General features: G+C 40.8%; 1 protein-coding gene across 1 annotated transcript in view; it reads right to left on the bottom strand.

Moving 5' to 3' along the window:
• Positions 1 to 672: 672 nt before the first annotated feature.
• Positions 673 to 27,002, bottom strand: part of MSN (moesin) — a 45,256-nt gene continuing 18,926 nt past the window's right edge. The window contains exons 2-13 of the mRNA XM_082770895.1: positions 19,816 to 19,899; positions 11,100 to 11,195; positions 10,493 to 10,767; positions 9,977 to 10,060; positions 9,474 to 9,620; positions 8,928 to 9,024; positions 7,680 to 7,843; positions 7,081 to 7,211; positions 6,254 to 6,414; positions 5,668 to 5,760; positions 5,013 to 5,246; positions 673 to 3,933 (exon numbers count right to left, since the gene is read on the bottom strand). Coding sequence (XP_082627021.1) covers positions 3,769 to 3,933; positions 5,013 to 5,246; positions 5,668 to 5,760; positions 6,254 to 6,414; positions 7,081 to 7,211; positions 7,680 to 7,843; positions 8,928 to 9,024; positions 9,474 to 9,620; positions 9,977 to 10,060; positions 10,493 to 10,767; positions 11,100 to 11,195; positions 19,816 to 19,899 — 1,731 coding nt within the window. The 3' untranslated portion in view covers positions 673 to 3,768. The remainder of the gene's footprint in view (positions 3,934 to 5,012; positions 5,247 to 5,667; positions 5,761 to 6,253; positions 6,415 to 7,080; positions 7,212 to 7,679; positions 7,844 to 8,927; positions 9,025 to 9,473; positions 9,621 to 9,976; positions 10,061 to 10,492; positions 10,768 to 11,099; positions 11,196 to 19,815; positions 19,900 to 27,002) is intronic.

The raw sequence follows: 27,002 nt of genomic DNA, 5'->3' as shown, positions 1-27,002 counted from the left end.
TTTGATGAAATCTGCCTTATTTTACAGTGCAGCAAGCATGAGGCAGTTTCTGCAAAGCCCCTCTTGACAACCACATGGAAAGCAGATACAAATGAAGATCACACAGCTCATTAGCAGAAAGGTAGCAGTAGCCTTGCTCCTCCATCACTGGGACCTGTACTGAGACCTCATGAAACACAAAAGATGGGAAAAAATACCTGTGAAACAAATGAGATTAAAATCTCCAGTACAAGGCTAGTCTTGGACAGACCCAACAGCAAGACTGGGGCATGCAGCAGCAGCACAGAGCCTGGCCACCCTCATGTGCTCACCTGGTGCTGGATTCCTCATAGGTCAAGGCATGGCAGGCACTCACCAGTGAAAAACTACTGCAGCAGCTCTTCCCCAGTTTGACAGGCAGTTTGCAAGTTAAACATGATACAAATACACACTCAATTTTTCCACACAGAAATCTGAATTCCAGTACTAGTTCCAGTCAGACAGCTGGGAAGGTCAAAAGGGGCATTACTTCAAGCAGTTTCTTGCTTTTGAAGGATGCAAGTAAGATATCCCTATTTGTGATAGTGATATGATCATGGCTGACCTCTCAGAGGTCACATGGCAGACCTCTAACTTGGAGACACATTACTAGACTAAAAGCAAGCCTTAAGCAATCATCCAGACACCATCTGCTGAATTTCTCTAAACTTTATTGGCACTGTAGGAAGAACAGGGTATGGATTTTTAACAACTCCTCCAAACATGGGAAAAAAAAGCCTTAACATCAAGGTTCTCTTTGCAGATAACCACATGGACCCATTAATTACTCCACAACCCTAAGGAATTGAGATTTTATTATAATCCAATAAAAAGACTGGTCAAAAAAACAAAACAAAAAAAAAAAAAACAACAACACACCATAATTTACAGCAACAACAAAAAAGATAAAGCCAGGCAAACACTTGATAAGGTATTTCCCTCCCCCCCCCACCCCCATTAGGAGTAGTTAACCAATTAAACTGGGACATGGAGAGGAAGAAAAAAAATTCACTGTATTTTAACAGATAAAAAAAAATGTGCCTACAAATCTCAACATAATACTGAAAGCTTCTTACATTAGTTTTCTTGCAAAATATCATTTCTTTACAATACAGTATACATTTCCAAGGGAAGGGGGACCATAAACGTATCCTCCATCCCATGACTAATATTTTCTAATTGTGCATAGCTAGAAGTATTGAAATCAAATATCATTAGATACCACTGGAATATAATACTGGTTAAGAAGAAGAGAGGGCTGAAACAACTACAAAGAGTTAGGTGGACTCACTGGCACAAGCCGTTCTATTCCTATACTGGAACTCTTGAAATTAGAATGACATTTAACAAAAAAAAATAATCAAAACTCTATAAACAGAAGTTATGCCAGCATCATAACATGAGCTCAGCAGTGTTGTGTGACTCAAAGCAGTAAGGCTTACTAGTTTATTATTTGAACACATATTTCAGGCACTGTGTATCAGCTTGTTAGGAAATTGTTTAAATGCAATAAGGGCTTTTTTCCCTGCAAATGCACCAATAGTTGCTACAGACAGAACAGAAGTGCTGAGAACCAGCTTTAAAGCACCAGAACAGAAGTGTAATGGTTGTCTGCCCTGCCAGTAATGAGACTCACGCAGAGTCAGTGCCAATAACCCTTCAGTACAGAAATACACAAATCAGTTCTGACAAGTTTTACTGCAATCTTTCATTTGTGGCTTTCAAAGGACTGGAGCATGTGTTTTTGACCAACCAAAAACTTCCTGGTTCCCCTGCCCAAAAGCATGCTATATTCAGGGGAGAGAAGGGGGCTCTCACATGACTAATCTGAATGTTCAGAAGTAACACGCTAAGTTATGCTTCCAACAGTAGTTGGGTTGGTTGGTGTGTGGATTTCCACAGACTTGTATTGATTCAAAAAAAAAATGCAGCATTGGTGAGGTTGTTTCTAGCAGCCCAAGGAATTCTTGGGGAAATACTGCAGTTTGTTAACACTGACATGGACATTTCTTTTTGGCACATTCCCCCTTTGCCATATTTCAGGGAGCTGAAAATACTTCAGCGATCAAATACTTTCCTTCCATCACCATGAACAGTGACACCATACAGACAATGGAGGCATCCACAAAAATTAGAAAGTCACAAGATTTAGGATCATGTTAGGCAAGAAAATAAGTCACAGGCTAGCCCAATAACTTCCTATAAGGACAGGCTAATCCAAGGAGGGTAAAGCAAAGGAGGACTCCGTTGTAGATGGAATCCATTTTAAGAGGCCTCTTCTAAAGGTTAAGGTTTCCTTCCATGAAGGATCAAGGCAAAATGCAATTCAACCCTGAGCATACATGGCTGTTTTCTCCCCAGATATGGGGGTATGGGGGTGGGGCAGAAGCATGGGTAGGAATAGATAGCTTGGAAGACCGGCGGTGATGGGCATTAGAATGATTGATACAAATGGTTCCCAGGACCAGTCCCCCCCCACAACCACTAGTGTCCTGTTTCTAAGAGACAGAGATACTGTGTTCAAAGCTATAACAGGGGCAAAGCATCCTTCTGGAGAAGGAAAACCATTTGAGCCAGGGATCTGGCAAAACTACTGAAGATTAAGGCAACAATTGGACAAATATCTCATGACCCTCTCCCATCAAATGCTGCTGGTAGCCAGGAAGACAGCTGCAGTCTTGTTTCTACATGACCCAGATACAAAAGTAGTTTTTGGTCCCCAGCTGCTAATCACTTTTTATGATTGTATCTGGTTTAAACAAAGACATCTGAGCTATAGTAGATCTATACACCATCATAAGGCACTGACAACTATGTGCTAAAAAGACTTCATAGAAAAAACTGAAATCCCATTCACATGACTGAAATGTACTGGTTCAGCAAGAGAAAATATAGTTACAGGAATTTGTAGACATTTACATTTCTGCTTACCTCTTTTCATTTTCAGTGGTGACCCAGTAATGGAAGGCAGTGTTCTTTAGCTATCTCTGCCTCCATAGTTACATTCAAGTCAGACAAATGACAGTGAACAAAGCCATTTACCCAGAGGAAAACTTCTGGAAAATGGGGAATTCAAGGCTCTGATATACCCCTCATTAGTGGAAATACTGCAAAGGCCTCCATGTGACTAGGAAATTCCAAGTTTCATCATTAAATAAGAAGTAACACCAGCAGGAACGCCACAGATTCTGTTTGGTCTGCTTAAATTTAAAGGACAAAAGCTTTGGTCTTTTATAAAGAAAGTCCATATTCTACCTCCAACCCTCCTTCCTTCTTCCCACACTCCAGCCTCTCCTTCTCAACTACATGATTTGGACCCTTAATGAAGTCAGAAATGGCCTCTAGGCTTAATAATGAAGCTTGTGCAAGTTAGTAGGAATGTCAAACTGTTAGCACTTTACTGTACGTAATTCAGTAAAAAGTATCTGCTGGCCTCCCTACCCAATGGGAGAGGACAGCAACACAGCTATTTCAGTAAGCAATACAAAACTAAATGCAGTAAGACTTTACCCAAAGCCAAAGAATTTCAGATTTGCCCCAATACAAGTTTGCTTTCCCAAGCCGCCCCAGGAAGGTGTTAAATGATGTTCTTTCTTCTGTCGCTGAACTCCAGCATTTGCCCAAAACTCTATAAATAAGACCATGGTCACTCTTCTGTAGTGGTTCCAGCACAGCACAATTATGAGTGAGTGATGGGAGAGGATGGGAAAGGGGAGAAGAGAGTGCAGGGCAGCAGGTGCAGGGGAGAGTTTACATGGACTCAAACTCATCAATGCGCTGCTTGGTGTTGCCCTGCCGAATCTGACGAAGGGTCTTGTACTTGTCTCGGCCCAGACGCATATTTTCAGCGTGGATCATATCATTGGCTGTCTTCTTGGTTTCATCCCGAGCATTTGCTAGCTCTGAGGAAAGAGCCTTTGTAGAAAGGGAAACAGACAGCAATGGGTTAGCAATGCCAGAGACTCAAAGTTAGACAAGGAGTTTCCTTGCTGATCCTTCTAAACAGGAAACAGATGAGCCCAACTGCATACAGTCCTGGGCAACCTTGTCTAGCTGACCCTGCTTGAGTGAGGCAGTGGAACTAGAGGATCTCAAGAGGTCCCTTCCAAACCAAACATTACTGTGGAAGTTGTTAATATTTTTCCCTAACATTGGAAGGTAGAAAATTTCGGGCACTTCCACCTTACTTATCTTTGTCTAGCACAGTAACAAAGACAGCCATCAGTTTATTTCAGAAGAAGAATGAGAAAGTCCAGTGGAGAAATCCCTAAAGACTTCAGGAGCATTTTGCAGAAATGAAGCAGTTACAACCTTCTACCATAGAAGAAACTTGCTGTAGATGAAAAAGGGCGTATCTCTATCACTCTGCCTGTGCATAACCATCACAGCATGATACAGAACAAAATCTGCTGCAAGCCAGGCAGCTAGAAGGCAGTGTGGAGAAAAAAAAAAAAAAAAAGAGGAGAAAACTAACAAAAAACACCTTGTAAGCATCAACACTGTAACACTGGCATTCCCATTCCTTACAAGGAGGAGGTGCAGCATTGCTTCCCCCATGCTGAGCCCTATTGAACTGCTCTCAGGATTTTGCAGTGAAACCCATTCAGACAAGAAAGACAGCCAGCTTCATGATAAGAACTTGACCAAGTCCTCTGATACTTTGCAGCCAGGGCTATGAACAGCTGTCAGATGGCTGTCAAAACTTACACAAGCACAATACATCCAACAGATACTGCTTCTTGGCACTGTTTGAAAACACTTTGTTTCAAATGAAACGGACATCAAGTGTCAGGAAACAAGCTATGCCCCCCTCCCCAGTGGTAAAGTAAGCAGCTATCTGATAAGATAACAATCATCTTACCTCATCCACCTCTCACCCCCCTCCCTTTTTTTTCCTTCCTTCTGAGGAATACCACTAAAACCTTCCAGCTGTACTAATGGCAAGAACAGAAGCAACACCCCAGCACACACTCACTCTCCTGCCAGCTTCTTACCTTCAGGTGTTTCTGGACCCGTTCATTCTTCTCTGCTTCAGTGGTACGCTGCTCCTCACTGCGGTCCTTGATGGTGGCCTCTGATCGTAGCTCAGCACTGGCTTCTGCTGCATTCTCATCCTGTTCATCATCATGCTCATTCTCAGACTGCATGGGTTCGGTGACATGAGGGGTGCTCATAGCAGTCTTCAGTTCCTCTTTGGTCTTTTCTAGGTCCTCCTGCACCATTTGTGCCTGCAGCAAGACATGCCACAGTGAGTTAGTGAATGCAATCCAGAGCGTGAGGGACTTCTCACACAAGTTCAGAAGCACTACTTAGTGCTTATTATATCAAACCTTGCAGCTCTTGCACACTGAAATGGTACTTTCCATAGCTACCCAGACACAATCACTTGCAAAATTTTCTGCTGGCTAGCAGATTTGAGAAATGCTTATAACTCATGGAAAATTAGATATAGATTTAATCAGTCAAATTGTTTCTAGATATGGGTCACTCATTCAACTTAAAGAAGCAAAGCTAGATATCCACAACAGCCTCAAGCTTGCAGACGATCAATCAGTCTAGTATGGTACCTAGTGCAGTAGTTTAGGTCACAAAACAAAACAAAGATTAACCCCACAAAAAGTACTGCTGTTTGTTCACATTCTGCTTTACCTTCTGTTGCCACTCCTGGGCCTCACTCTCTTTCTTCTGCCTAGCCAGCTCCAGCTGTGTGATCCTAGCTGTGAGTTCAGCCATCTCAGCAGCCTGCAAAGGAAAGACTTTCAGTGGGGACAAAACACATACACTTGCTAAATGAAGCATTAAAAAACAGTATCTCTCTAATATCGTTTTGTTAAGGAGAACATCTTTACATATACTTCAGTCCCACTGATAACTACAGGATTAAAGGGAAAAGGAAGTTTAAAAAAGTTTTGGGTTTTGTTGTGTTTTTGTTTTTTTCTCCAAACAGAACTGGAGAACTCACATCTTTGAATCCAAGCCAGGGGAAGCAATTAGTGAGTTCTACATGCTGTTCTCAGCATCACATACTGTTGTAAGCAAAAAGCACAACAATCCAAACCCACTGTACAAAGAGATGCAAACACCTGTATTCAGATATAAGCTCATCTACCTGAGGATAAAAATTAAGGAACCATACTATTCTTCCTTACTACATTCATAGCTTGGTTTGTTCTATGAGTTTGAACCCCTACATTGTCACTATTTGCCCTACTCAATTTTCAGCTCACCCACTTACCAGCTGTTCCTGGGTCTTTTGTTGATCATGGGACGCTTTCAGCAGGGCCTCCTTTGCCTCTTCTGCTTCTCTACGTTCTTTAGCCAGTTTTTCTGCTTCCTCTTGAGCTCGTTTTCTTTCCTGTTCCAGCTCCATGGCTCTGCGCGTCTGTTCTTCCAGTTCTGAAAGAAGAGCATAGTACATTGAAGAGAGATCAAGTAAAGAATGGCAGCAGAAGAGGAAAGTGTTCCTATCTCTACCTCCTAGATGAGACCTTTCCTTTAGGAAGACAAGCAGGATGCAAGAAACTGTCCCCTTTCTTCTCCTTCATATTGTAAATTGAAGCTGGAAGACCAAGAGTCAAGCCTGTTCCAAATCAGCAGATTACTTACCTCATTGATTTGTAGGGAAGTACCTATCCCAAAATGATGTCCTTAAAGACAGAGAAGCATACAGCACTTTGATTGGGCAACACAGCGTGGCCAACATTACTATGCAACTAGACCATAAGAACCAGAGCACTGGCTGGTAGGACCCCTGCTATGCTTTTTTACTCCTTCCTCTATAGGTGTGCTGAGATAAAGCTTCCAGCCATTAAATGAACAACTGCAACATAGATTGGCTGACGGAGAGGCAGCTTAGCTGCCACCTACATCTTTAACACAAGCCATACTTCAGCAGGTGCAGTTGGAGAAGTTATATTCAGCTTCAGAAGGCTAAACTTGGGACCTACCACACCAATTTGGACATAGAGTCTGAATGGCTCAGAGATGCTTCTAGTTTTACTCCTTGAAACCTTCTCACTCAGATTGTGCATCTAAATGGAATACTGGAGCATTTCATCTTACCTTGCTGGGCTTTCTTGGTTTGCTCCTCAATTTGCTTGAGTCTCTCCATTAGTTCCTCCTTTTCACGTTCAATCTTCTCCTTCTCCTTTTCTGCCAACTCCCTCTTCTTCTTCTCATTCTCCAGGAGGGCTCTGATGACGGGAAAAATCATAATACAATTTACAATTAATAGATATCCAGTCTGGAGTGCTTCCTAGTGAAGCTATAAGCACACAAGAGATGTGCACTAGATCACTCAGCTGATGAGCTTTACTCCAGCTGTATCCTTTTAAACTGAAGCAAAGAAAGAAAAAGCTGTGTCAGCATTCACCTCAGTGGGAAGTTCTCAATAGCAATGATACTAAGAGAAAGCTCTTTATATCAAGATCCAGATTAGTCCTTTCAAATAGACAGACACATTTTTAACTCCAAGAAAGTGTTAGTGGGTCACACTTGTGATGAATGCTGTTTCCATCCTCCCATTATATCTACTGAAGCAGAAAGAAATTTGCCCTGTTTTTGGCTCAAGAAGATTAATGTGCTGCCAGAAATTTATCTAGCACATGGTACTATTATGCCGTGACCAACCAAGTCCAGGTTACTCAGAAGCCTACACCAACCTCTCCATCTGTTTCTGATGCTTCTCTTCCCGGGCCTGTGCTTTCATCTGCTGCACCTCAATGGTATCTGGTTTACGTCTGCGCATGTAGAGCTCATGGTTCCCCATGCAAAGTGCCAAGATTCGTTTGTTAATCCGTAATCGAGGGGCGTAGAATACAAAGTCCTTGGGACAAGGAAAAGGCAACATTATACTTGTTCCTTTAGCATAATAACCCCCTGAGTATGCAATATGCTCCAAGACCCTAAGCTTTCTAGAACTGCTAGCCAGCTTTTCTGCTCAGCATCTAGTTCACTCTTTCAGGAGTGAATTTCAACCTGATAAACACAGGGCAAAAGTGCCCAACTTCTCCTTGCAGTGGGCTCAGTTTCACTGTAAAGCATTTCTAGTACACGGAGTGCAGAGTGACTTGCTCCATTGTTTCATTGCAAACACAATCAGGAGTTAGTTCACCAGGCATATTGAGACTATACCTTCTCCCACCTTTCTTCCCACTTAGCTCTTTAATATAATAGTCTGGCCATCCACATCAAGCGTAATGCTTTGTCTTATGTCAGAAAGGGTGTCAAACATTACGCCCTGCAGATAAATAATTTCGTTCTGTTAAAACAGAGCAACAGCAGTGGGAAAATGCTTCCAAACAGCTGTGAAACAAGAACAGCCAAAAAAACAGAAGGTATCAGCTCACACAAAGTTAATAAGCCCTAAAGATCAAACAAAGCTGAATTATGTTTATTAAAAATTTCTAAGAAAAAATGCTCCCAGTGTACCCTACAAAACAACCTGAATCTTCAGCTTCAAATAAGGTGGAAAACTGTGAAAGACATTCCACACTACTAAAGCCAACATGATGCAACAGAAGCTTTCAAGGTTAACATGGGTAGCTCAGACCAGTAATTGTATCAGAAAATTGGTATGGTCTTAGGAGAACCAGCAACCCTAAGCTGAAAGCCTCTCTTTCCCACTGACTTCATACAGCATAAGGTTACAAGGGAAGAAATTTGTTCAGTGTGGCCAGAACCAAGCTCCATCTATCCCCTTACTGCTATTAGATCCATTCTGGGCATACTGCCCCAAACGTATCAGGTAGTAGAGCACTGCTTAAGTCAATGTTGACATTACTGATAACAAGATAATGTACAATTAAATAAAAAACACACAGCAAGAAAAAAAAGCTAGCAATCAACTGATTATTCAGCTAAGAAGAAACTGAAAGTTTAAAAACTTCAATTTGAATGCTGCTTCTTACCGGTGCTTTCTTGTCAATAGGCTTGATAACAAACTTCTTGTCATTGAATGAGATGTTTCTGATCTCACTCCAAGGGAATCCAATTTTTGGTGTTAGCCTACAGAAATAGAAAGCAAAGGAGATGAAAGTCTCAAGTCATTCCAAATTCTTGACCTACAATAAAAAGCTTAAAATTCTGCCAAACCTGCCTTCATATTTCAGTATTCTTAGGTTGACTCGAATAAGCAAACAAAATTAGAATCATTTAAATGAACTACAAACAGAGAGTAGTTTTACACTTATTTATTTATTTAATGAAAACATAACTGAAGAATTCATCCGCATCATGAAGACTAAGGATGCAAGTAAAACTAACTTGATAACATTTGACAATGTATTATGTTTTCTGGTCCAAAGCACCATGTTTAAGGGAGCATTCTGGCAGCATCAAAAATACAGCCAAGAATGATACAGAAGTAGTAGAGTTTAGTATAAGACCAGAATTCCAGAAAAGACTACCTTTAGTAGAAAGGAGTAGAATGTAGTGATGAGTGAGGGGTTAATTACCTGTCATTCTGCTCATAAATGTTGAGTCCAAGAGCATCTACACCTAGCCAGAGTTCAGAGCCCTTTTTGTTCTTAATGCTGAAGTAGTTCACACCATACATTTCCAGATCCTGTGCAATCTTCAGGTACTCCAAAACAGCATCTTCTCTGCAGCATGCAAAAAGAAAGCAGATATCCCTTCTGAGTCAACATTAGATCAAGAAGGTGCTGGGCGCTGTCTTCCTACACGGCTAGAGCAGCAATAAGCTGGCAAAGACTCCAAGAACCATTCTTGAAGACAATAGCAAACAAAATCTGCAAGCTTGTTTTTTTGTTGTTCTTGTTTTGTTTGTTTGTTTTTTACATTAAGGACAACCAGCTGGGCCTAGTTACTCCCAGTGGAATAATCTGAAGAATGCTAACTCATCCTGGAGTAAGTCACAGATTTTTATACGACTTCATACTTCACGTGCTAGCATATATCACAATATCTTAAATACAGCAGTTCCACATGCATCAGTTACCTAATCATTCCTCGATGTTCCTCATGCCACACCTGGATCCTCTCTTCCCACTGGTCTTTGTTAAGCTTATGCTGCTCCAGAACTCTAGAAAGAACACATTGGATGATTTAGACCAGCCACTGCATTTATGCTGACACAGTCACATCACTTCAGAACACCACATTATTAAATACGCTGTGGGCATCAGTTTCCCCACAAAAATGTTCCAAGAAATAGGAGTTCTATAATAAGACTAGGTAGAGACACACTAGTCAGTATTCAAGACTTCTGACAAATGACAAGCTATGTTCACCTTGCACCATAATATTTTTGTTTGTTTGTTTTGGAGCTTCTCCCACTACCTCTAATCAGAGTTTCTTCAGTAGCAATAGGACCTTTAAGATTAAAGCTCCTAAAGAGCTCTCATCCTCAGAGAGGCACCAGACTACTTTATTCTGAAAAGTGCAGTCAAGACCACAAAAAAAACTACAAACCTTTTAAGGCAAAGAAAAACTAAGACTGACTAAGTTCACTTACCTCTGTGGAAGCAGTTTGTCACTAGCAAGGTAGCCAGACTTATGAACCTCTTTGTTGAAGTCTCCATATTTTGACTGGACAGCATAGGAAGCCAGCAGGACAGCTGTTTCTGGAGGACAATAAATGTCATCGTTCAGAATTGCTTCCTTTACTTGGAGGAAGAATAGGCGCTGTGTGATGTCCTGGATCAGCTCTTCTGCCACATCCTCTGGGTAGAACTTGGCTCGGAATTTGAAAAGCAGAGGGCTTTCTTTGCGTACATCTTGTGCTGTTACCTGGAGCAACAAAGTTATTCTGTTTTATAGCCCACATACCAAGTGAAGATGATCAGGTTTATGGACAGGAAGAGAAGACAAGCATGCATTTGAAAAAATTTCTCCTTTCCAACACAGTAGTGAATGGGCAAGTATTCACATGAGCATCATATTAACAATTCTTGGGGTGGGTAACAGATTTTCCAGGGTGGGGAAGATGGACTGAAGGAAGGTGGTATCAACTTGCTGTAGTTTCAGGTGTTTATAGAAGAACAGATCCCTGATCAAAGTACAGAGACTGAATCTCCAACAAAAGGGAACCAAGGATAAATGAGAGGTTGAAGCAAACATACCTTTTTATTTAATTTCAGCCATGTTGAGAAACCTTTTGTGTCCTGATACTGGAGTCCAAAAAACCAGACCTCTCTTAGACCAATTGTCTTGACAACCTGGAAGAAAGATAATTATTAGGAATCCCAGTCAGACGGGCTGATCTCACTGGTGGTGGAGAACCACCGGGAGGGGGGGGGGGCAAGACTACTGCAGTATTATGCTGGTATAAAGGAGGGGGGAAGTTTCTTGGCAGAGCCTGTTCACTAGCATGGGGCCACCACTTTGTACTCTGTCAAGTCTGGGACCCGCCTGCCATGGGGTTCAGCAAGTCAAGGGAGGTTCAGGCTGGACATCAGGAAGAGGTTCTCCACCAAGAGGGTTGTTGCACACTGGAACAGGCTCCACAGGGAAGCAGTCACTGCACCAAGCCTGTCGGAGTTTAAGAAGTGTTTGGACTGTGCACTTGGTCACATGGCCTGCATTTTTGGGCAGACCTGTGGTGACATGAGTTGGACTCGATGATCTTTGTGGGTCCATTCCGACTCAGGATATTCTATGATTCTAAGTCTAGAAACTGAAGTTCATCTACATCCTTCCTGATCTGCCCCCCCAAGTTGTTCTTACACCTGTGAACAAGGCACTTACCTGTAACCTCCAATACTAGACAATAGAGGAAGGAGAAGACAGTTGGCTTTAGGTCTACACTGTACCTGGAGAACTGCTTTTAACACAGCTCCCACCCCTTGTGCTCCCTCACAGCTTCCCTCCTTCAGGGTGCAATGATTTGACAAATAGCTGAGGTAGATTTAGCACTGCGTTGTCCCATGTTCTATATGATCTCTCCCCAACCCCCTACTTTCTTTTAAGTTGATTCCACGCTGATTCTGATTCCTAAGGATGCACTCTATTTCCTTCTAATGTGGTCTCCAGATTTGTTGATATACAACATTAAGGTCACAGGTTCCCTGCAAACACATTACTAACTAGTTAGATTACTTAGGGCTTGGATCAGACATTTCTTCTGGCTTTACAGAAGCAGCGGTAGGGCACAAAAAAAAAAAAAAAAAAAAGGAGGGGGGAGTTTTCAGCAGAGACATGCTATTAGTAGCACATACAAAACTTACACAAGGCCATGTAGTGTATATACATCATTCCATTGAAGTCCATTAAATTATTCAGCCTGTCCTTGCTTGAATATGGAGAATTGGCATTAAGCCCAGAGTAAACAGGGATTTGTGGGCCTTCACTTGCACATATCACATAGTAGGATGCCCACAGCTAAGGAGGCTTTCAGAATAGCATTAGACCTTGCTGTATGTATTGAAAGTACATGGTAGGAGAGGAAGAAGGGCTGTCCTAGAGCCTAAGGAAAGCTCTGTTCTCGGCAACATTAACATTTGAATGGGATGGAGGCTCGCCCCCCACTGCTGCATGTGTCTGCTTGCCTCATTTTCATTTGTCAGCAGCTTAAGCCTGGGAATTCAACAAGCTGAACTGCCAGCAAGGAATTGAATGGCATCGCACTGCGGCCCCGCACAAAGGGGCTTTTATTCCATAGCAGAAGTCTGCAGAGCAATAGCGGTGATAACAATGGCCCGGATGGGGCGGAAGAGCACAGCACACAACGTCACACCCCCAGATTGCTATTGAATCAAAGTAAAATGCAGTGCAATTCCTGCTCTACGAATTATGTGAGCTTGTAAAGCAAGGCATGTTGTGGCTTCTTAGCCTGAGCATAAATCTGGCCCATTTAGCCTTCATCCTGAAAGTAAAGACGCATGATGGTAGCCTCTGTCAAGTGGGGAGAAGGAAAAAAAAGACAGCAGTTAGCAGCTCAATTTTGTTTGGGGGTGTGCAGCATTTAGAGCCCTGATGAACTGTGAGATATTCCAAAAAACAAACAGCTATTGGCAGTAGCTAGGGCTGGAAAAGGGCTGGTGCACAGAACAAGAGAATACAGAGTACTGTTTAACGCATAGACCACTATGCTTAAATACCAGAGTTTACTCTCTTGGCTGGACAGTGACATCTTTTCTTTGTACCACAGAAAATACTAAGTCAGTCCCAGTGTCTTGTTTAGCATGCAGTACAAGGTTTAATATACAGTTGGCAACAGATTACAGGCAGACTTAAAATCCAGCTGTTGCACAAAACCTTGACCAGCCACAAGGCTCTTCAAACACCTTTAGCTTAAAGGCCACTTTGTGAGCAAATTTGTCTCTCTGCCTTAGGGTAGGTGGTGTATTTCTAGAGACAATCTAAGCACATAGTACCTTCTTTACATATGTTCAGAGTAGAGTCTCAAGGTCTTCCCGACAGCCTTTTCTCTCATTTCTCCTTACTCTACTTTTTCCAGGCCTGCATGGCTCCTGAACTTCCCCTCACCAAACACTAACCTTCCTCCCAGCTACAGATCTTGCCATTAAGAGGTGTCCCACAGCAGCAGGAGGGCCATAATAGGCAGGTCTCCTAAATATAGATTTTAGCATCAAGATGATTATTGAAGATTGCCCTTTTTCTCAGCCCCAGGAAATATACCACCATACTTGCAAACAAGTGGGGATCTTGCATGAAAGCAATGTCTACACAAAGATAGCAAAGCATTCAAGCAGAAAGATGTTCCACTCAGAACAAGTTCCTGCTCTGAAGGCCAAAGCATCCTGGACTATTCCACAGCACATAAATCAGACTTGAATCTTACCTGTTGTCCTGCCTGAAGATGAAGCAGGTCTTGACAGGCATGTCAAGTATTTCTAAGAGTAAGGTGCTAGCAAATAGTATTGCTGGAGTAGCTCTGACCTGCTGCCACACCTGCAGTTTAATATGCCATAGTTATTCTGTTCAGGCTAGTAAACAAGGGCAATTTGGAATGGTTTATGAAATTGAACATATATCTAGCCCACAGGTAGATTGCACTGATATTCGAATCATGTCTCTCAAGAAGACTCAAGTTGCTTCATCATGTGTCTTCAGTCTGGCTATGGGCACAGATGAAGCCTGCAGAGATTAATGCCAAAAATAATCCCAGAGATTAATTCCAAGAATCCCAAATCATTCAGTTCGTGCTACTGTCACCATGCTGGTTCTTTTCCTAGCCTTCCTACATCCCAATTGCCCATGCAAGATTACCATGCCTCAAGAACTTTGATCATCAGATAACATAACCATCTTAATGCTGAAGCCACTATCTCTTAGACTTCACAATATCCATAAGATAGTATTGGAAGGACTGAAGTTTACATGGTCAGCTACAGGCTCAGAGAGCACAAAGCATATCATCAAGGAGCAAATCTGAAGTCAGGGAAGTGGAGTTCATTGTAGGTTGGAGAAGGAAGCACTGACTAAGTAGTTTAGTAACCACAACTCATCGTTAAAAAATAAAGCCTGATGCAAGGCCTATCAAATAAGTAGATCCTCATCTATCTATTGTACTTACCACCCAATAGATCTAGTATGGCAGACAGCTAAGCCACTTCTACAAAAGACTAGAAGTAAGAGGCTCTAAAGTGGGAAAGAACAAGAAACTAACACAATCCAAGGTCAGAAGTGATCAGAATCAAAGCATTTGAGAAGCTGCCTTATAGAAGCAACTGGGTACACAGAAGAAGGAGTATGTTTTCATACCACAGAAGTGCTCAAAACAGAAAAAGGTTTTGTGACTACAGTTTGTATGCAGGCTGTTTAAGGAGCTTGTAAAGTCAGTGTCCATTAAACCAGGGCATTTCTGTGAAAAAACCTTCCAGCCAGCCAGCTGTGAAGCACTTGGGCCAGTGAATTACTGTTACCTCTCCCGCCCAAGGCATAGGCTAGTCCCCCTGCCTCTGTGACAGAAAACATCTGCTAGAATCAGTTTATCCCCTCCCAAAAAACAAAGTTTCAGAGGGAATTGAAACTGGGGGGACACAACTGCAAAGCAATAAGTAGTTAAGCAGTTCTACCACATACACAAAAAAAAAAAAGTTATTTTTTCATAGAATATCCAAGCTGGAAGGGACCCACAATGATAATCAAGTGCAATTCCTTAGGTCCCCAAATGACCACCTGAAAAAAATCTGACAGTGTATGTATAGGAGACATACAAAGCAAAGCAATGCTTTGTTTTACAGACTAGCCTCCAATCTAACTAGACTTCAATTTGATAAAGAACAGGGTCAAAGAAGGAAAACAAGCAGCTATCACTGCTGCAGTACCTGTACGCTGCATCCCAGGAAAGCGATATTCCAAGCTGCCCATGAAGTAACCAGTGATTCACTGCATGAGGGGTAAGCAGCCCTCCCAACAGCCATAGCCTATACTTAACCTTGGCAGAACTGTTTTTCCTGGTGAGTTGGCAAGCACTAGAATCCAGTATCTGATGCTAAGAGGCATGTAAGCAAAGATGCTAAAGGTAGGTTTGCATAATCTTCCTGTCTCAATGAATACAGGTTTTGTCCATGTAAACTATTTAAGATAATGCTATACAATTACAATCCTAGGGGATGGGATGATGTAGGAAGACCTCTAGTATAAATCATTGTGTTATTACACCATATGTCAGCTCATAAGGATACTTCTAGTCAGGTACCTTGGGGCAGAAGATGACAACACTACAAAACTTCATCATGGAACTTAATCAGGCATGATAGAGGAAGACAGGACCTTTCCTACCTCAAGCCCATTCACCTACTAATACTATGGAACTTTATCTCTAAACTCAAATTGTTCTTGCTCATGAAGCTACATAGACATAAGCTTTTCCAAAAATCCTTTGAATCCCATTCGGAATAGGACAGAACTACATCTTGGATGATGAATATATTTACTCTACCTTTAGACACAATGAGTGGAAACAAATACTCTCTAAACATTACTGAACAAAGCCAGCCGCATGCACTAAGACAGTTGTGTGGCCAGAAACCTTGGTAAAATTTAGTAGCTTCCTTTTTGCTTAATTCAGAACTGACCATGCATTCAAATTGAAAGGGCACTCGGGGGCAAAAACATTCAGGATCTCTAAAAATTCTTCTGTGAAAGAGTCAAAATCAGGTTTCACACCAGAAGGTCAATATGCTGCAACAGCAAAAGCATGAACTTGCTTTGTAGAGAAAATCCCTACCCTCAAAAAAGCCCTCATGAAGGCAGACATTTTTTCAGAACCAGATTCATGCAAAAACACTAGTTTAACACCATAAGGAGTGCATGATATTTCAAGGGAGCTAGAAAATATAGTTGAAATATCTTTTAGGTATTTCCTAAAAAGGAAGGGATAGAATTGTCCATAGAAAAATAAAAGGCGCGTTAAGAAATAATGAACAAACAGCCCAAAGTTGAACTGCACATTATTTAAATTTATTTAAACTTAACACAAGCTAAATTGAATTCAGCTATAACTTTGTTCTTACACATTCCAGTACGGGACCCATGAACACCTCAGGATGGAAGCCAGATAGAGTGAGAAGATTAGTCAGACAGTCATTGCTTAGTCCCTATTAGTAGTGTCAGCATGAAGAACAGCTCTGGACTAGTCCTTTACAAGAACTAATCTACACAAACAGCTCAGCTATTTGAAATATTGAATACATGCCTGTTGACAGTTAAAAAAAAAAAAAAATTAAGAGAGCAAGGCAAAAGTGGCTAGACTACAAAAATCTCACTTTAAGTTCTCTTAAGAGTGAGGTGAACAGGCATTAGTTTTTGAGAATCAATCATCAGATAAGATGATTTGGTTGCAACATATGAAGTGTTCTGGTATAGTGGACAGAAGTATTTGCATCACAGAGTAGCACTCCCGACTCATGCATCTGCCTCCAGATGACTTTTGCTAGATAAAAGAATACTAGAGGCTCCTCGTGATTTATGACCATTTCATTGCTTTACACTCAGCAAGAGATTCCTCACATACTGATCAGTAAATTTTGTACTATAATAGTCCAATATGTTCAAAGCTCTCTTCCTGTATTAAAGGGAGTAAGTCAAGCTATGCACTGTCAGGTCACTATACACTCTCGTTTTGATATACAGTTAGCTCTTTATGCACAGATCAAGAATATGTTTGAGCTTGTGCCTAATACAAATACTTGCTCCCCCCATCCCCAGTATTTTCAGCCCCCTTTATGCACAGGTCTGATTATGGATAGTCTCTTTTGCAATAAATATGAGCCTTGATCATTAAATAAATAAAAGATGGACAGACAATTGTCTGTTGCATATTTGCATTTTGAGACCAGCATGAAATGTTTCCTCATTGTTTAAGGAGTTGAATACCTACTTCCTTTGCAATTACTTTCTTTAATAGTAAAAGAGTAAATCGTTAGATTGCAGGGCACAAGAGAAGCTGGGATTAGGTTCCCTGACCACTCACATAAAAATAGCCTCCAAAATTCTGTATTTGTGCTAGAGGTGAAAGACATTCAGCATCCGCACATCTTCTGCCAACTCCCCATGTTACTGCTCAGAACGTTCCCAAGCCATGGCAGAGGGTTAGTCTTTCTATCATCAGCACTGTTGTGTTAGGTCTTTGACTAACCGTCTGCCAATGGTAAGGCTCTAAAACATTCATTTCAGAATCAGTCCTATCAGAAACCAGAAGCACTGCCTCTACAAAGCATATATGCTAAGATATATGCTGAACTATTAAAAAAAAACTTTTAAAATTTAAAAAATTCTTATGACTATAGCACCCATCCACCAAGTCTCTGATGTACGGATAGTATAAAGTGACAGTGTACACCAGATCCTTTAAATATAGCAATTGTTTAACAGCTAGCTTCTGAAAGTTTTTTCCTCCCATAGTATTTCTTCTTCCAACTCTATCTACAACCCAAGTTAGAAAAAGTAAACAGTCTCATCTATATCAGCAACTTCAAAACTTAGTTTTGCAGCAGCATTTATTTTCTCCCTTCACTGAGGGTATGATAGAAAAAAAAAAAAAACACAACAAGACTTCTGTTTAGACAGGTGCTGTGTGAAACACATTGCACAAAGAAGAATGTACAGCTGTTCCAGAACATGACATGAAGGAGTGAAATCAATTACTAAGACACAAAAAATTCCCTTATGGGAAACACGATTAGATGCCTCTCAAAAACAGACAAGTTGCTGAAGTCCAAGTTTAACACCACAATTTCAGTTTGTACTTTATGTCAAATGAGGCAAAAACTGAAGATGGTCTAGAGCTGACTGAGAAGTTTATGTATAGATTAAAAAGTACTACTGATTTCAGTAGTAACACTTCTTAGTTCATAATGCTTTATCTAGAAAAGATCAGAAATTATTTAATGAAAAATAATCATAGAAAGCATTCAGCTGAGGAACATACTCTCTAAAGGAAAACAGTTCACCCTTCGATGAACTTTGAAGTACGTCATGTCAGCTTTATCAGAATATGGTTCCATAAACTAACTGTGGTGGAGCTCCATGTTGCACACATATATTTTGGATGGAATCCAGTACTCACTTCCATTGAACAAAAACTGTCAGACTTGAGACCACAAAGGGCTAAAATACACAGGACCTACTACATAGTAACATGCAGACATGAGAAACCACTTTGCAGCACAGAACCTTCCTGAAAGCATTTTTTGCCTTTCCCATCATGAAAGGGTGCTCTTCACTAACCCCTACAATCTCTTTATTCCACGTACACACATGCCATTTCAGGGCTGGGTTACGGACAGCAATACAATATCTAGTGTTAAATCATCCAGATGAGTATGAGAGAAAGTAGTAGTTTGTGGTTAAGCATCTAAAAAATTAAATTTGGTTTGCTGGCCCCATATGAGACAGCTGACCTCTACGGGTGGGTCAGGCCTTAAGTACCTCACTTCATTAAGATAGAGCTCTACGCTGAGCCTGAACCGCATACATATCTGGTCTGGCAGCTCCTTCATCTTGTATGATGAATCTTAGATTAATGACTTTTCTTTAAGCTATAAACTTATAGCTCAGATTATTCTCCAGTTCGGAAATGCTTGATTTCTTCCTCAGAGTTCTGACAAAGCCTCCACTGTCTATGAGACAAGAATACATCATTTCCTAGTAGCAGATGCTTTGACTGACAGGGCAGTTGCCTAGATAGAGCCTTTGGGATTACAGCAGATACACATAGTGGAGCCTGTCAAAGTTTCAACAGCTGCAATTGATAAAAATCTGTCTTCAGTTGCTCCTAATTTGGAGTGCACTTGACTCCCTGCTTCAGTTTGGGTCAAAGTAGGAGGAAATATGCCTAGTCAGTGAATGAAGAAGACGGCTAAAACACAAAGATGGCCTAATACAATACAGTACATAACTTATCTTAAAATCTCCCTCAGGCCCTGATGAGAGTATAGAATATCACTTGCACTTAAGAGTTGCAGCAATGTTTGAAACACCAGCTAAAGCTCTCCTGTTCTACAGAACACCTATTATTTGAAATCAATTACACAACAGATTCAAGTAAGCCAACCAACAATAGCTTACTAGCTCCCCCAAAAGACTGATTTTATGAGTTATGACTGCAGATATCTATCCAACCCATATTACGAGCTATAGCACCAATTCAGTTTGTTAAAGGCAAGAATAGCTTCTAACACATTTCTAAAGCTAAAAAAATGATGTAGTTTTGAAAAGTGTGCCATTTCTTATTTTGCTAATTTCTCTCAGGATGGATCCACGCACTGTCATTTAATCTTTGAAGCCCTTAAGAAATTGCTTGCTGTTGCCTTAACAGAATCACAGCACCAATATCAACTTTAGATCTTCTGCAGCTCCATCACTTACCTGATCAAAGAGTTGCTTTCCTGTAGTGTTGGGCTGGATTGCAAACTCCAGCTCAGCATCCATGGTGGTAACACGCACACTGATCTGGAAAACAGAAGAGACATCATTACAATAGATGCTTCAACTGACACTACACATAATAATGAACAACATCATTCGCCTCCAGCCAGGGACCTGCTCCCAAGCCTCCATGAATTCCACTGCCAGTGATTATAAAGTCATCTGTACTGCCAGTACAGTGTTCCCAAACCCCATCACTTCAGTTCACTCACAAAATGTAACCTTCCTGTTTTCTAGTGTAAAAGTTTATCCTATCTGTTCCAATTTATATTTCCATCTACATACTTATACATGAGACAATGATTTACAGCTTATTTAGTTGTATTTCTGAGTTTAGAACAACACCCTGATATCTTTCATTAAAACAGACATCCCAGTTATACGCAACCAGACATTCAACTTCTTCCATGTGAAGGATGAATGTCAAGGAAGTCCCCAGATGCATTAACAACTCAGACTGCTGCAGAAGATGAGTGAGTATAGAACAATATTGTTCTAGTACTCCCTGGAGATTTTAAGAGATTATAAAGCACAACCCCTGGTATACTCTAAGGACTAGTGGTACAAAGCAGACAGGATGCAAGGATGACTTCATGTGCTAAGGCAAAAAGGATGCACACTGAACTAACACACACATTAATATGTGCAGGCACTTCACAAAGAAGTAGAAGGATCGCTACGTAATTGCCTACTACCACCCAGTTCTTTCAGAGAGGTGAAAGATCTCTAAACAGTGAGGAAATGGTTATGTTGTCACTTGTTACACAGTCAAATTTCATAGCTGTAGATGCCTACACAAAAAAAAGTGAAATCATGAATCTGCACTAGTTAAGTTTAAATCAAGTGCTTAAAGAGACCACCACATCCAAACACATTTTGACGTTTCCCAAAAGCCTTCTTGAACCTACTTGGGACTAGTCATGCCACTACTTGGTATTTGATAACCCTTGGTGATGAACCATGGAGTTTTCTTGTTTTAAGTTCAGCTCAAACTCTCAGTATATGCTATAAGAAGTTAAAGGTAGCACAGCAAAGCTGAAGTCATTAAGAGCAGCTGTGCACAAGGAAAACTATTTAGACATTGCTGTAGCAAAGATCATCAACAAGCACAATAGGAATAAATTGATTTTGAAATTTCTGAACCTTTTGACACAAAAGAAGTCAAACTGCAAAACAACCATCCCTTAGAAGTACTAAGGAAAGAGAAAAAGGTTGGTAGCTTGTATTGAAAAGTAAAAGTCAAAGTATTGAAAGGCCACAATAAGGTCTCCCTGGAACCTTTTCCAGGCTGAACATGCCCAGCTTTCTCATCCTTTCTTCATAGGAGAGATGTTCCAGCCCCCAATTATCTTTGTAGCCCTCCTCTGGACTCGTAGCAAAAATCATTCTCCCCAGATTCTAGATGGTTGACAATTTGTTAATTTCACAGTGCTTCAGTGAACCACAAATTCAACTGCTTGCTAGCAGGGCTGCAAACCCCCAAACCATCTTTTCTAGTTATAATTGGAAGCACTCTTTTGAACCAGGAGTGATGGCTTCTAAGACTGTCTTGCCTAGGCCACATACCAGCAGCATGAGTAAAGATGTCCATAAGCCACCTAAGAGAGCTTAATTAAACTACTCATTAAGCAAGAATGTTGCTTTAAAGTTGCTCCTGTTCACCTACACCACTAATGTATCAGCTACCATGAAAAGAAATTGTCTTTTTGCTCCACTGTTTATGGGATTAAAAAACAAACAAACAAAACAACAGTAGCTATCTTGGCTGATAACATCTGTATAAGTGATTGAAGGTTAAAGTATCTGAGCACAGCGGAAGCACCAGAAAAACATTTGTGGCAGCTCTTTGCAACTAGTGCCTGAATAACTTTAAAGCTCTTCATCACAAATTTTAAAGTAGAGCTGCTTCAGTAAGCATCATCACAGAATTGCATAATTCTTGCAGATTTGTAAGATTCAGATCTTTGTTAGCACAGTAAAATACAGACCTATACTACAACCAGTACAATTCCTTCGTTGTCTTTCACTTAAATGTAGTTAAGCTCCCTGACCAGTTATCATCCTTCAGTTAGTATGTTCAGTAATTTGAAATGTACTTTTTTGCTTAGTAGAAGCCTTCTGTGCTCGAGATGAGTAGCAATCTAAGGTTTAGGAGCACTACAGTCTTGAATGGGGTACACACTTCCAGTTTCAGGCTATGCTATTTTAGAAGACAGCATGAGCTAAGATACCACAGGAAACAGCCTTTTTTTTTTTTTTTAAAAAAAAAAAAAAAAAAAAAAGAACCACACCCCAGTAACGTTAGCTTCCCTAATCTGAACAAAGTTTTAACACATTAAATAGCAGACTGCTGTTAAAGACCAGGGTGGTGGCGCTTTGAAGCGAGTCCTGGGATGTACCACTGACATTTCATACAGGGCTGAAATGCTGCTGTAAATTTGAGCTTTGTTAAGCCTCATTGATGCGGGGGAAGAAGGAAAAAGAACACACATACGTATGCTACCAAACGGAATTTTTAAGCCAGTGGTGAACTGAAAAAACAAAGTGAGGTTTCCACCATTACAGGTAATGGCAGCCAGTGGTCTGCATTCCCAGTTAGCAGATAAGAAGTTCATTCAGAGCAGATGCAGCTTTACCGGGGTGTTTGTTTTTGTTTTGTTTTTTTCTCATTTCAAGAGCCTAAGTACTGGTACAGAAATACAAATTGGTTCTTCCAGTATGTATAAAAGCCTGAAAAAACAAAGAGGCTTTGTTCTGAAAGATACCCAGGGATCACTCTACTTTTGGGCAGTTCCACTGTTCCCTTAATGGGTTCTGTCTGCAGCTCAGACAGAAACTACCAGAGATCTATAGATTGCTGTAACCTCTGCCTGACAAGTAAATGCCAGGCACTGCATGCTTGCCTTCATTCTCCTCAATCATCTGAAATACTAGTTTCAGTTAAACCATCATACTGAGGCACACACAGCTGGGTACTGCCCAACACAGATGTTGCATACCCCTTGTGTAACAATGCTATAGCAGAAGAAAGCCAGCATAAGCCAGTCCCATTATAGTTTAGACTCATCCATTTGTCCTGTTCCTTGAGTTACCCTGCCAAAGTGCTTTTAAACCACTAATTTAACATCAGTGCTTACTCTAAGCAAGAATAGTCTCAAGATTCACTAGCATTAAGGTTTTATACTTTTATTTCTAAACCATTTAATGAGGTTTTATTAGAATAAATATCCTAGCATCTACATTTATTGTTTCGTAGATGCATCTCCCCTTAAGAAATAACTGTAGTGTATATATAACAGCTCTGTTCCCAGGAAAAAAAAAAAAAGTGTCTTCCAAGTAACAGTGCAGAAATGGTTAACCACTAGGCCTGAATTAAGACACTGCAATGACCCTTTTGTCTACAGGTGCTCAAACTTTGCCCCATAAAGACATGCCTGAAAAACTTAATTGCTTTTCCCAGGGGTGAATGTATCAAGACCACTAAGAATACTAGGATACTCTAGAACGCAGTCAAACATGGAGACTGAACAAGACTATAAGAGTCTGATTCCTCATCAACACCTTCATCTGAGAGCACGCATAACCATCAGTGCATTTACTGTTCTGGCTGCAAACAGAATAAAATGCTGCTCAGTAAGATAATCACCTTGGACTGCTGAGCATACACAGCTCTAGCTCTGTCATTCCAGACAAGCAAGGCACATACTTCTTTGATGCTAGCAACAGGAGAAAACTGTGACAGAAAGACACTACCCACAACTGATCAGATTACAAGCACCAGAGTGGCAGCACTCATTCCCATTCCTTTTTCCAGAACTGACAGTTAGTAAACTCTTTTCTTAAGCTTCCAACTTTCAGGATGTATTTTTAGAGGACTTACTGAATTTCATCAACAACCAATTTACCAAGAATGCTATCCTAATGCAGTAAGTTATACTGAAGCTCTATTTAAACTAACTGAATTTTTATCATCTTAGCATATATAATGCACTCAGTGATGCATCCAAGTGTCTGCAACCCTCAAGTTCTGCTTAGATCTTAAACTAGAAGTTTTACCATGGCGGGTGGCCTATGAATAGGCTTTTGTTTTTCCATTATAATATAATAAAGTATTTTGTATACAAACAGCTAGTTATATTGTATGATAAGCTTCTAGAGAAGGCCATCTTGCACATTACATGAAAGTTTAACTATTGCATTTCAACAGGCAACTTTACATTCACCAACAAAAAAAATACTCAAGGAAAAAGCCCATATTTAACTGATTCATTTCATAATGGCTACAGGAAAGAGATAGAAACCTAGCAACTCTTCCTCTTCTCTACTTGAGGAATTACCATTGTTTTTACCAGTCTAAGCACAGCTACAGATTGCCACTACCAAAGCATATTAAAGCACTTCCTGTAGCCAAGGACAGTGGCTCAAGGAAGACCCCCTGCACAAACAGAAGCTCTTGCATGGAAAATACACTGTTTTAGCTCCAAGAGCAGTCAAAGAAAGCTCTTTTTTGGTAGAGAAAAGCTTTTGTAACAGCACCCTCCTCACATGGTGTCTAGCAGACCATGGGAAAAAGGCATAATACCAGTACCATGCACCCATCTGCAACGTCTTTTCAGAAACATTAACATTGCCCACCCATATATCCTCAAGTTCCGCTTTTTTCTTTTCACTTTTTGTGGTACCACTCAGATTCCCAGTAAACTAGCAGCAATGATTATCAGTTCTCTTCCAGGTCTCTAAATGATCTTTACTAATAACCTGCTATAATTTCTTCCTAAGATGAGAGTTTGTAGTTGTATATGAAAGAACAAACAGGAAGGACTGATACCATCACACTGAATAACAGATGTATTACTTGTACTAACACCACAGTGTATGAAGCAGTGCAAGAGGTAGAACAGATAATTCTGTTTGTCAGATGGAGACGGGAACAGAGCACTAAGAAATTAATGTCAGAGCAATAGGTAGAGTCAGCACAACAGAGTATCAACCTCTACAGAACTCTGACCCTGAGTTAAAGCTTCTTTCCTCCCTGGATTTCCTGAATGCAAGGAGGCTGTTACACAGTACTGGTCTGGAGACCTCAAGCTTCAGATACTGTTTTCCAGGTTCAAGCCACCAAGTGGAATATTTCTGGATAAAGTGGCGTAACTACAACTAGGGAAAAATATTTTTTTTATTACTCATTTGACTGTCAAAGAAAAGAAGTTAAGAAGAAACTCCTAGCTAGCCAACTCTTATAGAGCATCTGTTCAACCAACAGTTGATGCAAGTAAAGATACTGGAACTAACACCATGCACAAGTGGCACAAGCTATGACTGAAGAAGTGCATTATATTCAACTGAAGATGCAAGAGGAACTCAAGATCTCACAAGGTACCCCAGAAATCTAAAAAACTTTCCCAGTTTTGGCTTTCAGCAAGACTAACAGCAGTCTCATAGGTATAATTAGAATCATGTCACTATCTAAAAAAAAAAAAAAACAACACTTTTCTGAGGTGACAAGTACTTCTCAGGGCCACATATTTCACTCCCTGCTGCAGCCACCTAACATGGACCCTGCCACCTTACATGCTTGTGGGCATAGTACCCTGCTGGAAGGACAGGAGTCACACACCAATCCACATAGCACCTTGATTTGCCTCTAAGGAGCATCAGAGGTAATGACCCCCACCTGCAGCACCAGCAATACTCACAGACATCTGGCTCTTTTCCGAGTACCAGCGCTCTTCTGAAAACAGTCCTGGGTCCTTTGTGTCAGGGTGAGGCTGGACTCAGGTCATATGAAAGTGCTTGCAATTTCTAAAGGGATTACATTTAATTAAACCAGCCCCCTTCCAGCAGTCTTAAAGGGCCTTTTCATATCCCTAAGTTCATCAGGAGCAGAACACCAGCAGGGAGCAGGCACACCCCAGGTGCCAGCCCTGGCCCTGCCAGGCTACAGCCCCCACTGAGAATTAACCCTGCAGATGGCTCCCCAGCACTTCACCACTCTCTCAGCTACCTTTCTCCCCATTCAACTGGGAAATGGCACTACTCACTTGACTGGAACCATAGGGATCCTAACATGGCCAAGGAAGGTGCCCCGTTCCCACTCCACTGTGACCGTTTGAATAGAGTCACCATAATAAAATGGAGGAGGAAGCTTGCCCACCTTTGACGTACTCAGTGCCAGTGAGACTGAAGTATTACTTAAGTGGTACATAATATCCCAGACACCAATTCTGTCTTGGCCTTGTTTTGGAAGGAATTCACACTTTAAGGGATTTCTAGTGGTTTTAGAGCAGACTCTGAAGATAAAGAGCTGATGTTAAAGAAAAATTCAGCTGCCTTCCACATATATCTCTTAGCCATCTACAGGTAAAACTGAAAATAGACACAAGCAATCATCATTATCCAAAAACATTTCAACAAGTAAAGATGCCGCCATAATTGTTGTAATAGGGAAAAAAAAATGTCCTTTCCCCATCCATCTTCTGTTCTCTTTCCACATTTGACAGCACAGCACGTAAGCTCATTTTACAGAAGTAATAATCAGTTAGAACTATTTTTAATGTCATTTCCAACAAAACCATACAGATTTTGAGTTGACTGTACCTTTCAGTGATACACTAATTATAAATGCATCCCAACTTCCTGCATCTGCTGCATACTAAGAAGCAACCCATGACAGTCAGTTATAGACTGTGGCTCACTTTTCTGAAGGTACTGAGATGCCTAAGGATCTTGTAAGCATACTGCCTTTCTTTAAACCACTGTTTAAAACTAGCTTAATATTACAAAATTCAGACTACTTTAGACAAACGAGACATAGCTGTCATTACTGCACAACTGTAAGAGTTGGACTCAGTAAGAAATAGCAGGTTTACACAGATCTTACAGGAAAGTTTCACTTATTGTTTTGCCGAATTCCACACTACAGTGTTATCTACTGAGGAAAAATTCAGTTCACGCCTACAGTAAAACTAAATTAAAAACACCTGCAGAGGGACAAGTGGCTTCCCTGTAAGCAGCCAGATACAAAAGGAACAACGGACTACATATTTGGATCTCAGTTAATGGGCTCAGTTGCTGTCCAGGTTGAATCTGACAGAGGCATCAAGAGCTGTTGTCTGTAGGCTATGAAA

This window comes from Aythya marila (assembly GCF_965140915.1).
Source record: "Aythya marila genome assembly, chromosome: 13".
Classification (NCBI taxonomy): Eukaryota; Metazoa; Chordata; class Aves; order Anseriformes; family Anatidae; genus Aythya; species Aythya marila.
The sequence above is the reverse complement of the archived record's forward strand: the minus strand, read 5'-3'. Positions and strand labels throughout refer to the sequence as shown.